Below are 16,670 nucleotides of genomic sequence, written 5' to 3' on the forward strand. Positions count from 1 at the left end.
CTTCGTTGCTTTTAAACCGGAGGGCGCTGATTACCGCGGGAAGATGTATGTGCCGCATCACCGACCGGAGGATGTATTTCAAAGGGAACCTATTACCCTGTTTTTCTATCCCGTTCTTTCCACTGCTCGCTCTCTTTTTCTCTTTCGTCTTTCCTGTCGACAACGGCTTCCATAGATCAGCCATCAGGCACCTATATCTGCGTGAAAATCGAGCGTGACATTACGCAGAAACGCATTACCTGGCGCGAAACGAACCTGGAATTAGATTAGCGGATGATTTAAGATATCTGCACCGGGTCGTTCTTTAAGTAATTCCATTTCTCATCCATTCTTCAGCGAGGAGAAATTGTTAACGAACGTGGCGAGCATGGTCATGGTCAATGTTTCCAAGTTTGGTGATTATCGGAGCTGAATTCTTCAGTGTACATCTTCCATCTTCCAAGATATTCTAAAGATATTTAGCAAAATGTTATTTAGAAAAATTTACCAAATGTCCAGTTGGACGAATTGTAAAGTACAAATTAAATAATAATAATAAAAAAGCTTCCCTACTGATTTATACGAGGTAGTTCTATGTAGAACACGCGTCGAGCTTTGGAAAAATGGCAATATTTTAGAATAATTATTTCATCTTGTAATTCACATCGTACAAGGTGTGAGTGTAATGGATAATACGAATGATTTTTAATGTTAAAAGTAGTCTATTGCATCTTGAGGAAGTCGTGGAAAAGTGAGGAGCTAAACTGAACACCGAACTATCATTTATTATAAGTTTTGTTTGGTGTGAAATTTTTCAAGTGATAGAAACTTTACTGTTATATTTTTTGGAGCGAGGAAAATGTGAGGAGAAAAACCGAACACCGAGCCATCATTTATTATAAGTTTCGTTTACTGTGAAATTTTTCAAGTGTTAGAAACTGTACGGCTAAACGATTTTTAAAGTTCTCCCCCTCTTTCTTTTTTCTGCCGAACGAAAAGAGATCGATTTTCTAATTTAATACGTTAATCGTATTTCCGAATATATAGACGAAAATGTACGTATAATTTGTTAAATTGTTTGATCGATTTAAGAAAGTAAATTAGAAAATTATCATTCACCCCATTCACTGCAAAAGTGTTGTGAATTATGAGACTTACGTAAACAATTTAAAGAAGCTAATAATTTTAAAGAAACCATGTATCTAGCACATGTAAAACGAAGGAGAGGAGAAAATCGAAAATAGGGTGAAGAAATATCAGAGATTTACTTCTCCTGCGGAGAAGCACTCCCCCAAGTAACTATACTTATGAAGCGACTTGATAAATGATCCTAACGCCCAATAGTCAGCCACTAGAATGAATCGATGAAAATCAGGATGGCGAACGATCAAGATTTTGGTTGGAAGGTTGCTCGCGGTCCGATTCGCCACGGCAAATGGATGAAGTGTGTCTCGAAACTAATTCACACAGCGAGGTAGTTCGCAAGGGAAGTAAGTGCTCAAAGCTAATGAAGTTTTCTCTAACTCCATGTACGCCAAGTGCGAGTCGAGAAGCGGGTAAACATTCCGCTCGCGTCCTATCAGCACTCGCTCGAGTTGGATATCGTTCTAATCGATTCCACGACTTTACTGGAGATCCATCATCCCGGTTTCCTCTGAATTTTTTTTTAGAATAATCGCCTTCGTGAAGTACGATTAATGGGTTATGATTCGATATGCATAGGTTGGATAATATTTTATATCTCCGTTTATCATATATTTTTATATCTCCGTTCTTTGATCGGTTATCATCAGGAGATCTTGGAAGTAGCTTTATGTCGTGAAATGATGGAACAGTACAAAGTAAGAAAAATGATTCTTTCGAAACTAATGATGTAACGGTGTAATCAAGGAAACGATTAGTCGCTTAAGGTCTTTTTAGAATTGTTGGACGAAGTGTACAGTGTCTCGTAAGAAACAAATTATTTTAGTCTATTTACTATGTTATTTTAATTTCATTAATACCAGTCTGCATAGACATCTGTTAGACGTTATTAACTTCCTTCAAATGTTTAAGAGGATGACGAACGCACATAACTAATCTCAAAATCGAATGAAAAGATAGTCTTGACACGCAATCGGATGGCAAAGTACTAAATTATAAAATTGCACTTCTATAAAAGACGAGAAACCTGCCTTTTACCTCCATACAACAAGCTTAATATCTAAAAACACCTTCAAATTCCTCCTCAATCTCCAACTTGCCCGCTCGCTATCGATCCTCAATCGACGCAAGAGGATGTCGCCAGCCGTAAGCCCAAGCTTAAACCTAAAATCAGCTGGAACGTGGAAAATAGTGGTCGTCTTCGCGCTCGTTACACCCGCTGCGTTGACGCTAAATAAAGGTGAATTTCGACGATATTCTAGGCTGCAGAGCCAGGTCAGGATTCTCGACGACCTCGTGGCGTACTCGTCTCCTTTCCCAGTTCTCCTCCTCCTTCTTGTTCCCGGTCAGGGACGAAATCAGTCTCTCTCTCTCTCTCTGTCTCGTAGCCGATTCTCTTTCTCCAGTGTTGGCGCTTCCTCTCGGCCTTGCCGTGTCTCTTTTCCTTGGCCTGTGAAGGAGCTGCAAGCCAGCCAGCCAGCCAGCCAGCCAGCTCCTCTCGAGTCCTGTGTTGCAGAGAGAGCTCTGAAGCCGAACGAACGGACGTCCGGAGACGTAATTTCCTGCCCTCCCGGTGCAGCTCCCTTCCGCTTGCTTCTCTTTCTCCAGTCCGCTTTGTAAGCCACGTTCTCCGGGGGGTTGCCGGCGAAACTTCCCTCGTTTTCCGTGCTTCTGCCTTCGGCCCCTCTGTATGCACCCTCGAATTAAGGTCGAACGATGACCGTCCTACGTCAAAACGCGCCCGATGCAGCCACGGCTTTGCGAAGATTAGGATTTGCTCTGTAGAAACTGCGCAAAGTTTGCCCTGTGTGTCGTGAAAGTAGCGGGATATGAAGCTTTGTTATTGGCTAGAAATGGAATCGCCCGAGGTTAGCTGGAACAGCTGTCTCTAAGCGTGATTAAATTTGCAAATTGAATCCCGCCTCTGGTATAATCGGTTGGCCAAGGGTTTGTGTCGTGCATTTGATATCGGACGCTGTTTTTTTTAAAGGGAATCGAGTGGAATTTCATTTTCGTCGATGGAAGAATTACATTTCTCGGATGAGTTTGTAGCTTCGTTAGCGGGAGTGACGCAGCTAGAAAATATTAGTTGTATCGGAAAATATGATGCAACAACATTGTTGTTTGTTAATAGAATCGGCGGAAAGGACGGCGTTTGTATAACAGGATCAAGTGGCGTTTTTATTATTTTCAGTTAGTTATAAGGAGCTTAAAGAATCGCTCGTGTTTCGATACATATTTTTTTAATGATGTTATTGCAGCAAGGGAATAATACGAGAAAATGTGGATTTTCTATTGTGTTCTAAGTGTTTCTATCTTATCTATTGTTGTTATCATCTACCGCTAAAGGTAGAAAAAGATGACGTTATCGTAAAATAGCTGTATAAATGAGATTTCATTGAATTTTAATTCCCCATCGGTCTTAATTTGAAACTTAATTAAGAACTTGAAATTAAAAGTAATACATTATAGTATGATTTAAAGTGAATGTTTTAAATATTATAGTTTGAAATTGCTGGGATAAGATCGGCAACGAAACGAAGTTAAAGTGTAAATATTTAAAATCTTTAAAATAAAACCTTTAAGAATCTTCAAAGTGTGTGCATCCAGTTGCTCTCTATTTTGTTTTTTATTTTTATTTTTTTTTTAAATTCTGTTTACACCTGGAGTTTCGCCCCCGAGGGTGGCGATACTTCGCAGCGTGTGCCAAGCTGGAATAAATGCCGGGGGCGTTTTAATCTTGCCAAATGAAGTTTTGCTTAAGAACAATGGACGTGATCCTACCTTGTTATACCTATGCAGTTCTGTGCAATTTGTACGCGACGTTGCCATGAATGTAGCGTGCGTTGTGTGTATGTGATAGCATTATCATCATAATTAACATTGTTCCTGTATTAGCAACTTAGTTAAAATGATAACAGTTGGCGCTTGTATTGATATCTTCGGCTGCTACCTACAACGTCCGGTATTAATTATTAAAAATAAATGCAAGAAATGTGATGGTAGATGATTGAGGATAGTTGGTTCGATAAATTGAAACAACGTTTCTGAAGGTGGCTCTGAATATGGGGAAAAATATGTTACTGTAGAATTATTATAGAATTATATGAGCGTTTTATCTTTCATAATGTGGTTTTATTTGCTACATTATCAACAGCGATTCACAGAATGTGGTCAGATGTATTTAAACACCACTGAAAAAAGGAAATTAATACGCGTAAATTTAAATGCACGTTCTCAATCAACGTTACATACGCATTGTTGTGAGATCAGTTGACACAATGATAATTCAAATCAACGAGAGTTTCGTTTCGCTTAAGATTCTCAAACTACGTATTAACTTGTCTTCTTAATCAGATCCTAAGCCTCATACCTTATGTTGCGTTCCGTTCTAATTGCCAAGATTTTCCTCGACAAATTTTTCATGCATTATAAAACCAAGGTACGTGCAGATAATCTAAACACGAGCAAGTTTCACGTAACGTACCACTGTGCAATTATTTTTATAAACTTCACAATGCACCGTGATATTTTATATCGGCGAGTTGTGCGGGCAAACGACAGAAGTTGTACCACCTAAAAATTTGCATAAATGATATCTGATACGATAGTACACATTCGCACGGAACAACCAGTCGATTGTAATGTTTTAGTATTTCACCGTAAAGTATGGATATGGGGAAACGGGGTTAATAACGCTTTGTAGTCGGAGCAGTACGAAACGATCAGCTGGCTATGCCCGTGCATAGCCATTACGTGTAAAGGCCACTAAAATTACCCGGCTATGCGTTCTCTTTGTTACGCCATGCTCCCGATAGCTCGTTACTCAGCCATGATGGTGCAATTATTATGCCTACATACGGAGATATAAACACGAATCGCATTGTAAATTCCATCTCTGCTGTGGCTCGGCTAAGCCCGTCGTTCAATATTATATCGGCATCTGGATATATTGATAGTTGAGCGATAGTTGTAACCCTACGAATTAGTCACCCTTCGCGGGATCAATAAATGGTCGATTATGTCAATTTTCTATATTACCTTAACTAAGGCTTTAAGTATTACGAACTTTACAAGAATTATCGTGTAGTCGATAGCGGTGTATCATTGGTTATCTGTTTGATGGAATGAGCAAAATTTGCGTCAGAAACAAATGGAGCGAACATGATTCTCTCGTACACCCGCATATCTTTTATTTCGACATCCGATTCGCTGGTACACGTTTGGAAGTTACCATGTGAAATTAATTACCTGGTTTTCGGTTCGCTATGATCGAATATGATCATTTCGTTCTTGTATATTTCAAATATAAAATTATTTGCGGGAAATATCGAAGAGAATGAATTTTTAAGATTACGTATATGTGTGTATATCAATAACGAATTCGTATCGAATAAATATTAATATTGCAAGTATTATATTTTATAAATAAAATACAGTATGTTTGAACAATATTTAGACCGTTTAATCGTAGACGTCAAATTTAATATTTAACATTTGAGATACTACAGTCCGTTAATTATGGAATCCGTTTTCGTTTTGCTTAGTGCTATCGAAATTACGAGTTTGCTGTATCGTGTTCAATTTATTTACTGACTATTACGAAAACTCGTGACTGTTTCGCTGCAATCATATAATCCTTTCTATGTTCGACATTCACATATTGTATAATACAATTTTGAAAATTCAGTTGCAGTACACGAAGTTAATGTCGCGTTCATAAACTACGTGCAGGATTATTATTTTTCAGCATTAATTTTACTTTACTCCTCTAATTTAACGATAACAGTGTTATAATAATAACAATGTTAGACAAACTGGAACCCAATTTATTCTGCAAGTGGTATCACGTCATAATACAATAATAACGTAGCAATAATAACGTCGTGGAATAATTTCGGCCGGTGGTTGAAAGCGCGAACCAATTTCTGCAAAACTGAAATCTGCCTTATTGCACGTAAATGTTCAACGTAGACTATTGTATTTATATACAACAACAAACTGTGTATTTTTAACCCTCTATGATGTTACGTGATTTTTTGGAAACGACATTCGTGTATCTATATTTTCACAATTTTATTTTACTTATTCATCGCTCTCTCAGTACAATTTTTATTATCATATTGTTGTATCGGTACCGAATTGTATACCTATAACAATCGGTTTCTATTTTTCAAACGAAAAACAAGGAAATATATCGATCATAATTCTATCTCTTGTAGGCAAAAACTAGCCCTTTTTTTCGAAAGGAACATAGAGTTGCAAATTTACAAAGGATTCGCATATTTAAACACCAGAAATTCACCGTAAAAATTCCAGACGGAATCGATGTATTCTTTTCTGCAACGACGATCTTTCATTTCCCTTGCTACGACCATTTATCTCTATTACTCTCTTTATTATATTATTACGATACTTTCATCAAAAATATTTGCTCGCGTATACATATATATTTGCTATTCTACGAGATATAACTTACCGCGACCAAAGGAAATTGTTCCTTCCAGCGTGAAGGGACATCGATTTATGTGCAGCTAAATTCGATTAACCCCCGCTTTAGAGCACTTTGAGGTGATTTAAGGCACGATGGCACTCACGAAGCCACGACAGCGTGGAAGACGACGGTGGACGTGTGCGGCTTCTCGCAGAATATACGAGTGGCGAGAAGTCGTGTTACGAAAACTAATTCGAAGTTACAGCAAACTTGATATCACGCGGCGTACGATATACGCTTTGCCTCTCTACTGCTGCTTTGTTGCTTGTAGTAACGTGTTGCTTGATTATTCGAAGACGAGCATTATCGCAACCTATCTCGAATAACGCAGATTCCATGGTGATATTAGTTTAATTTTTCTTCTTTTGCAGTTGTTCCTTTATATCTAAATCGCTAACTAAAAATTCGATGTGAGTAGAAATTGTGTGAGAATTATTAAGTTTTAATTCTGAGTTTAATAGATCGTTGATGCTGTTTGGTAGATTTACTATTTTTCTCGCTGCGTCGTAGTTCTTGCATCTCGCTTATCTTAAACGCGTATAGCCGCAAATATTGAATCGCTTATTCGAATAAAACAATTGTACAATGAAACGTACAATGAAGCGTACCAAATAATATATATCCTATATAATAAATTTTTGCGTAGATATTCAGTTGTATCAAATTTGTAAATACGCTAAATAATAAGGAAGAGAAAATGTGAGCTTACTTTCAAACAGTTAATATCGATTTCGAAAACGTATTTCACTTCTGCGATTTCAAGTTTCGAACTCATTTAAATATGCAACAAATTCGAATTCGAGATTCAATGGACCAGGTTGAACCCCAAACGAACTACAATATAGAACATGTAACAAACAAATTATATCTTTTTCTTCTTTCGATTAAACTTGAAAATAGGTATTAAAGAAAAACGTGACATATTTCAAAGAAGATTACCTTTTCAGAGCGGCGTTATTTCCACTGTATAATTTCCTAATAAAAGAGAATCATAAACGGGGCGCAGCAATTTCAGCGCGTTCCCGGCTTAGCCGGCGGATTTAATCGTTTCATCTAAATTATAATTAATGCTTCTAATCTCGAGGCCAAAGGTGTCTAGCGGGCAAGGCAGCGTGGACGGATTTCAACCGTAACGTCGTGCCGCTGCCGCTTTGCCGCGGACAATTTTGCGTTTTCGCGGACGACAAGTCGCGGGCTTCTAACGCGAATTCGAAGCCACTTTGCTGTCTCTCGCGCGGCTTAATTATGTTAGCCGCAGCGCGAAACGTAGTCGCAGCGCGAATCCGCTTTGATCTCTCGCCGTGTAGCCGCGCTCTGATTGTGACAGGCCCGAATAGAAGCGGACAGAAGATCCGCCAGACGCGGATACCCCGTTTGTTTTGTTGTGTTAGGACCACGGTCACGTGTGTACACGCGGAAACCAGGCAATTTCGAGAGTTTCCACCCGACGTGATTAAAATTTCGTTAGGAGGTGTTCGCGTGTCAGCGACTGATTCGACTGGCTTCTCTCTGTGCGCCTTCGTAACGTTCGCAGTTCCGCGTTTGTGCATGTTTGATAGAACGGTCGCGAGGGAAATGGTCTTCGTTCCACGACGAACCGGCAGGAATTCTTCTTGCGGCTAGCTCGTCGCAACGGTAAATTTATGAAACGGTTCAGCACCAACTAGAGGCTTCAGAGCGTACGGAGTTGAAGGGCAATCTCGAAGGCGAGTCTCCTGGAGGATTTGAACCACAGACAACGGTACTGTAACTGAGCTTGTTGCTATATCGTTTGACGCGTTTCAGAGTGTTCTCGATTTTTACATGACAATTTAATTCAATAGGTTTCTAATAGATATTTCCGCATGACGACTACTGGGGAAGATGAACAAATCGGTTTTTCAAATTCGACAACGATTTCAGAAGGGACGAGGGATTTTCCATTGTAACGTTTCGTCTCAACATCGAATTTGTATTTTCTCTATCGTTCCGAACGTTTCAAAAATATCGATCGTCGGGATATTAAAAATGTCCCTGTCTCACTTTGTTTCCTCACAAAATCTTGTAAATTTATTGATTTTCAAATCTTCTACTTTTCCGATTAGATACATCGTTCTCGTTTTCAACGATCGAACGGGATACTAAAATCAGACAAATTTACAAACGCGAACTTGTCGCAAGTATCGATACTTGGCATATCTGAAAATGCCAGAATTTGAGCGTCTTACAAATTTTGTCAACGCTCTGCTCTTGTGTCTCGTTGCCTGACAGCGGCCTTTCTCCTCGTTGCAAGCGAGGGTCGCTGAAATTCCTCGCACGGCGCGGACTTACGAGTTTTACCGATTGGTATTCTCCGGCGTGGCTCCGCGAACGCAAGAACAGTTCAAGGAAAAAGAAGAATCCGAATCGGACGAAGGAAGGAGGGCGAACGATAGTGACGAGGGTGAGTTTGAGAGGAAGAGGACTGGAAGAGTGAGAGAAAAGAAAAAAGAGAGAGAGAGAGAAAAGGAAACGGGACGAGGAGGAATTCGCAGATAAGCGCGAACATTTCGTTCCGGACACGAGAACGTTCCGATCGACGGCCGTAAACTTCGGAATAGTTGTCGGAATAATTAGCCTGACTCTTTCACCGGAAGCTGGAGGGGTGCGAGTAGACGGTTGTCGGGGCATGCTGTCGGAAAACTGGGCGATGATAGGGGGTTACGGGGCGTGTAGGGGCGATTGGGTGGATCGGTGGAAGGCACGGGGGTAAGCATTGGAATAGCTCGTCGGGCGCGAGCCATTTAATTTCGTTTGCCGAAGATCTAATTACTTTCGATAGTTTGTTAATTTCATTTGACTACTTTGCTGCCATTAAATAATTATTACGGCACGGCGGTGGTGAGCGCGCCGGGGTGGCAAACGGCGACAACGGGGAATTGGAGGAATGGAATGGCGAGCAGGAATAGGGAAGGTGGTGCGTTCGGCGAGTCGTTTTCGCACGCTCTGTCGATCGGTCGATAGCAAAAAAGGATATGCGAGGGGATATGCAATATACATACATACATACACCGAGGTTTAATCGGACCGTGCTGTTTGGAATTGAATGGATTTCATGGCCCTAGAAACGATTCTATCGTCGTGTAATGGGTTGCGCGCTGGCCTTTTGTTTCGACATGTTTGCCTCGATGTAGGACAATGTTCTTTGTTCTTAAATTTTTTCAGGTTCCGGTGCTTTGTTTCGATCGTTGGCGTCTCTTCTGGTACTTTGATACTTGCCAGTTTGATGATCGCCATTTCGATCACTCCCTCTTTTTGGAACATAAGAATATAAGAATTCTGGAAGTTTCTCGAAAATGAGAATTGCTTATCGTTATCTGGAGTAACTGGAATTTTAGAAAATCCTAGGAGACGAACGTTCGACGAAGATTATGTTTTCGCAAGTACGAGTATTTTTGTCTCCTTTGATCGTATCGTAAGTTTCTGTTTGCAATTTTGGAGCAGCCTGTAGCAAAGACTTTACCGGTGCGCGCGAGCACGTGCATACAGAAGACAGAGACACCGCGTGAAGCCGCGCCATTATATCTATATCGAGTTATAATAGCCCTCGTGTTAAATCGCATGAGAGCCAAATCGCTTGGAACTAACGTCGAGTATCCCCGTTCTTCTCTTTCTCTCTTCCTCCCTATCCACTCGTTACCCTGTCTAACACACACGTTATTCCGTGTACAGGGTGTCGTAGTAGCTCAGTTACAAAATGATATCTCCGTTACTTTTACGTTTCATAGATATTTCAATGTTAACTTCGGTAAAATATAAAAGAGACAAGAGCGGCGATATATAAACCATTCTAAACGCTCACCTGTTTTTCGTAGGTAAAGTTTCGCAAGATCAAAGTTAAATTCTTAAATCAAGCATTTCGATACTTTATGTATGTAAAAAAGGTACAAGCTTCCATTTAAAACAATTAAGGAAACATCTAAGTCTCGAAAAATATAACCGCGGAAAAAGAAATATGTTTCGCAGCATAATGTGTCCCTTCGAATCGAATAGTTTTTATTCCTCCGGCATTTACTCGAATCATTAAATGTAACGGAAATATCACTTCGTAATAGAGTTACCGAGACACCCTGTATGTACATATTCTTCCTCTCACGTACATGCATACATAGACAAAGAGAGAGAGAGAGAGAGAGAGAGAGAGACAGAAAGAGAAAGAGAGAGAGAGAGAAGGAATGATTCGCTTTAGGAAAACTACATCGCTACCCTTAGGACATAACGGCGCACTTTCGTTAGGAATTATGCATTCAACCGGCGTCACCAACTTTTTTCGTCCTGTTCTCTCCGTCCTCTCGTTCCTTTTTGTCCCCTTTTGTACCATTAATTGGGAACGCTTGGGAGACGACTGTCTGATGTTCCTGATTCGATGTAGGAGAAACCGAGCGTGGGAGGCGCTCTTTTTTTCGGAAGGTCTGGACATTATTTTTACGAGCGCCGCGTTTAACAGATACCGCCTTTATTTAGCTTCGATTGTTCTAGCCGGCGCGCTATCTCGCCTGACCGTGGAAATTGCAAGAGAGAGAGTCGCTGGGAATTATTTCGTAATTTCTAGGGTCTCCAGGTTTGTGGCTTTCCTCCGATAGTTCGCGAAATCATGTCCTTTTGTCCCGGCTCTTTGCTCCCATAGGTTTTCACGATATAGGTGCTGGTTGACGAACGTTTTGACGTTTAGAAGCAGGTATCGAAAGAGCGTTCATTCGGGACACAACTTTTGTGGTTGATGATACACGGAAGCCGCGAATTATCATTCTTACGTTGGATAGTTTTCACGTCAACTGGAAGTTTATACGCTGTCGCAAAGTTTGTTGGTTGAAAATTTCATTGCTTCTTTGGTAAATTTGTACAAAATCTGGTCTGCATGTAGTCACGTAGTGAACGAAAATGGATGATTCGTTTAGGAGTCCTAAAAAGTACAGTGGACTCAATAATTGTATTCAAATACAATTTAAGATTGCTTTTAATCACAGATCCATTAAGTCGACTTAATCGAATTGAATAATCAGAGGTATAGATATTTTCCTGATCGACTACATTTAAGTTATTACGCTAAACGTATCTCTCATTGAAAGTTTTATATCGTCTCATTTTTAGTCAATTAATATATTCCAACGAGATAACAAAATCAAGCAAAACCTGTTACTTGCATCGTTAGAAACTAGCAATTAAGGAGTTTTTATACCAACTAACTAACTAGTCTCTCAAAATTGCTTAAGAACTGCACAGAGTGGCATTGTTATACAATAAGATTCATCCGAGATTCACTTAAATTATATTTTCTGACAAAGTTTGTCTCCGATGTTTCGAGGAACCTGGCATCCTTCGAATTACGTACGTTGAAGTGCTCATTACGCGAGTCTAGTTATTGCTGCTCTGATATTGCGCCATTTCAGCGCCACTTAAAAAGTATCCGAACGTACATATAGTTTCAGTTAAATGCAAATCCGTTACGTTTACGAGATAGAAACGTCGAGTCTGCTAGGAATCAGCACGTTTTCGTAAAGCAGTTGTTTCGAATGCAGTTTATATTATTGTAACTCGTGCGTGAGGTATGACTGTTGATGTATTCTGCAGATTGCAAAACGGGAACGTGGAAATTATTATGTTAGATATAATTATTGCAGCGTTTATTTCATTGATTTGAGTTAATTCTTCGCTATTTGTAATTACGCATTTACTAATTAGCGAATAGGTAATAGCCAACATATTTGTTAAATCAGTTATAGTCGACTAATTAATTAATCATTTATAATGTTCAATCGTATTATTCTTTGTATAATTCAATTATCCATAAAGAGATTAAAGGATGAACTGCCTTCTGAATCGAGGTTTACGATTTCTGATTTCGGTCGTCCCTGACCCATGACTAGATATCTGAATGGGGTCTATGCTGACCCATATATGCGCCAGGCAACTGTGAACGCGTTAACCCAAATTATCGTGGGTCACTTATAACCCAACGGTACCAGTCGAAGATTAATGCAACGTAGCTAAGGAGAGAATAGTCCGTCAAGTTCGAAGAAATATTAAAAAGATACAGTAGTCAGTCGTGAAAGTCTACAAAAATAAAACGATAGCTCTACGAATTTTATTGACATATTGAGGTGTATATTGTTAAAATATAACACAGTTTATTCACTTTTAATTTCATTAAGAAAAAGAAAGTAAGGAATATAAAATACTGTATGGAATCATCCTAAAATTCACCTTTCGATGAACTATTATTATCCGTATCTACAGGTATAGTTTCTTTATTTTTTTCATGCTTTCAATAATAACGTTCATGTACCGTGATACATTTATATCCAGAGGAAAATTTTCACCAAGTATTATCATCAGGTGAATCGTCTTACTGAAATCTACGATTTACTTCGGCCTACTTGAATGGATTCAATGGTTTGAATTATTAAGCAAGTAAATTAGAAGAAGCTCCGCTCAGAACGCAATGGCTCAAATAAACATCCGCGAGAATTTATCCTATGATTTGTTAGAAAAGAAAACAGTGTAAGATATTGTACTATTTAAGGAGGAACGTAATAACGATCGTTTGAAATCAGTCGATTCAAAGTGAATTCACTTTCTTCTATCTCGTCGAGTTGCAATCTGAAGAAGTTTCCCTTTGAGGAGATATACGCAGTTCTAGATTCAGGTTATGAAGATAAGAGAGGATAAGTAGAATTTATGAAGGAATGGCGGTATCAAGCAAGAAGCCACTTTATCGTAGTTTGTTACGCTCGTATTAACCTCCGTCTTTAAAGTTCCCCTTTACTTAACGTAATTTGTTAGGTTTCACAGACGAGTCGACTGGTTTATTTTTATTCGAAGGTTTAACGTTTGCCGGTATATTATTTTCCGGGCAAGTGTTTGCCTTTTAAAACTTAAAAGGATTTAGATTGAATCGATGCACAGGCGAAAGATTATGCACTTCTCTCGTAAATCTCTTTTGTTCGTCTTTTACGTACTACGATATTGAGACGATTTAAAAACGTTTAGAAATTTCTTCGCTTCTTATCTTCATTTTCTGTTTCTATGAATAGTATCGTTCATCGTTTTTATTTTTATAAGCGTGGCCTGTCGGTATTTATCGATTAAAATAAATTTACAGTTCTAAATAGAAAATGAAATATATAATAAATTAAGTATAAATTACTTTAGAAATAAAACTGTGTATAATTTCGTACTTAAAAAAATAACGTAATTTCTTTGTCGTCAGTGAATTTCCCAGAAATGTGCTTACAAAATATTGAGTAAGAAAAATTATTTTTCAAATTTGTATTTCAATAGCGAGTTATATTTGAGGTATGTTTTATAGATCTTCATTTAATCGCATAAAATATTGTTAAATTTATTTTTGATCGGAGTATTACGGTGTCTCTGTAACTTTAATTTAATCAAACGACCGGGTAAGAGACTCTCTCTATAATTTGTTCTTACGTGCGGATATTTTGGTACAGATTAAACATTCTTTCTCGCATTCTCGACGTTCCATTTTAAATTGCTTTCAAGACCTTGCTATCAATTGGTAGGAATTGCTGTAAGCTCGACCTCCAGAAAATATATCGACACTAGATGCTGGATCCCTGAACCGAAAGTTTTTCCTTTATTTCGGTAAATGTTCCTTTTTATCGCACATTTATTTTATTTATTACGTCCATCTCCTAATAGAAGAAGGGAAACATGCCCGATAATACCTTACGATATTCCTAAGTTAGATCTTCCACTTTACTATCTCATAATTACAATTGCAAATAAAGCTGACCAGTAATCGATAATCTTAAATAGAGCTATTAAGATTTTTCATCCATCTTGATTAGTATGATTTCTTAAAGCCCCAATCTCTTCTCCTTTTAACATCCCATACACTCGCGACAACAATTAATTAATTATCACACAGCAAACTATTCACTCGACAAGCAAACGAAGAAGAAGAATTATTCGTCGCCACGAAAGACAATTCGCTGTACGACCAGAGTCAAACAAAGAAAAATACCAAACCACGTCGGCCATCCCCATCATCGATGACGCGTCGAACGTGCAAGCTACACGGGCCAAGAATCCAAAGCTCGAGTCGCAGGCTCAAAGCGACTAGGTATTCCGTTCGAGCTGGTTCCCCAGGCATTCCAGTTTCCTCCAAGGTAATACGCCGCGGGATTCTCCTTCTCTTCTATGTTCTCCTCTCTCTCTCTCTCTCTCTCTCTCTCTCTCTCTCTCTCTCTCTCTCTCTCTCTCTCTCTCTCTCTTCTCTTTGTCTATCTTTCTCGCTAGAGCAGAAAGTGATGGAGACAGCGTGAAAGAAAGAGAGAAAGAGAACACGCGAGAAGAGCGCAGAAACGCAGGGTAATCCTTGAAAGGATTCACGGGGTTAGAAAACACTCCGCGAAACGTACCAGCCACGACGTGGCTTGCTTTCGTGCAAGGATTTGACTCCGGGATTAAACGACCGCCCCTGAATTCGCGGAGCTCCCTCGTAAATTGCGCCAAAGAATTCGATATTAACGGTAGCTAGAGCCTGGCCCAGGAATAGGACGGGGGATCGGGATGGGAATGGGAATGGGTATCGAGGATGGGGGTGGCTGTCGGTAGCCAGGGATGCCTGTGCGCGGGGCTGGCTGTTCCTCGGGAGCAGCAACGGCGCACAGGAGGCTAGGTATTAATGCTGCGTTCACCTCAGACGCCAACCGAGCTGACAAAGCTCGCTCTGCAGTCTGGCGAGTTCGAGGTATTCCAACAAGAGGATCGGCATCGTTCCGCCGTACGAATACGCGCGTTACCTATGGCGAAACCGCGCCAACTCGCGCGCTCTCTGCTCGCCAGTAGAATCAAGAATCCTCCAGTTCCTGGCCGCGTAGTGGCTTAAATCGCAGGATTTAAGACGAATTCGTCCTCCGAATGCTTCGAAATGCTACCTCGTTTTCCTGACGAAACGATTCTTCGCCTGTTTGCCGCTTGCTGACCGATGATTACCTAACTGCGAGTTAGGTGAACTCTGAGAAAGCTGCGGTCGGGAACGTTTGATAGTTGTAGTTTCACGTTTGGCCACTTGTTAAGAGTTGAGAAACGCAGGATATTAGAAGAAAGCGGATATCTGACTTGGAGTCGCGGTGGTTTAGCGCGAGCGTTCTCGCGCTTGTTAATCTTCTCGATGCGAATTGTCGTTTGTCTTATGCATTGGTATCGATAGACGTTCTGTTTTAGTCTCTTTAATATTAATATTCTTACGAAGTTTATTCGTAATTTTTATTCTTCGTAGATTTAATCTTCGCTAACTTTTGTCGCTGGCTTCTCTGTATATGTGTGTATTTTTTACGTGTATTAAGAACGAGACGTTAATTACGTAGATTAATACGATATAAATTCAGTAAATTGTACGAAATCGTTCAGCTTTGTAATTGGAACTGACCTAGATACGTATACTCAGAAACATCGCATTATTGGACCTTCGGAAAAAAAGATCGTAAAAGATGCACCAAATGTTTCCACTGTTTCTCATTTCTCGCAGAGGTTTATTTAAAAGAATAGCAATATGCAGAGTTTTCATTACGTTACCAGTCGTACAGTGGCAACTAAACATATTTCTAAGAAATGTTTCCGCATGCTGTTCCACGGAAATGAATTTTTAGGTATTCCCTTCATGATATCGTTGGTTTACGGCTTTCTCTGTTTCGCAAGTCCTTCGAAACTTTTACGATAACTAACGCCGTGACCTAAGTACGATAGAACATGAGTGGGATGAATTAGAAGGAACTATTGTAGAAGGAAAAAGAAACTGTGAAACGGAAATTAGTTCTCTGAAATATGGAAAAGAGAGTCGAGCAGGAATCATCTACGAACTGAATTGATTAAAAAATTACCAAGTATCACATATACATTTTTCCACATCGATTCATTCCGACGGAATCATAAAACTTCATCGTCGTTCAATTAGCCCCATCCAAATGAAGTTGCCGAGCTATCAAGAAATTTCCGAAGAACTTTGGCTCGGCGAAAAAACCCGAACGTTCCTATCGATAATCGAAGAAACTCGCAGTTCTATGTGAAA

At 39.6% G+C, this 16,670-nt stretch overlaps 1 protein-coding gene across 8 annotated transcripts in view; it reads left to right on the plus strand.

The window, feature by feature from the left end:
* The window catches only part of LOC126916983 (E3 ubiquitin-protein ligase MIB1), a 441,377-nt gene that overhangs the window by 86,884 nt on the left and 337,823 nt on the right, over positions 1 to 16,670 (plus strand). The window contains exon 10 of one of the 8 annotated variants that reach the window (XM_050723360.1): positions 6,988 to 7,045. The exons of the other annotated variants lie outside the window; for them this stretch is intronic. Within the exon in view, the coding sequence (XP_050579317.1) occupies positions 6,988 to 7,030 (43 nt within the window). The 3' untranslated portion in view covers positions 7,031 to 7,045. Of the gene's footprint in view, positions 1 to 6,987; positions 7,046 to 16,670 lie in introns of those variants that run through there. 8 annotated transcript variants of the gene reach the window in all.

Source organism: Bombus affinis, chromosome 5, assembly GCF_024516045.1.
Source record: "Bombus affinis isolate iyBomAffi1 chromosome 5, iyBomAffi1.2, whole genome shotgun sequence".
NCBI lineage: Eukaryota > Metazoa > Arthropoda > Insecta > Hymenoptera > Apidae > Bombus > Bombus affinis.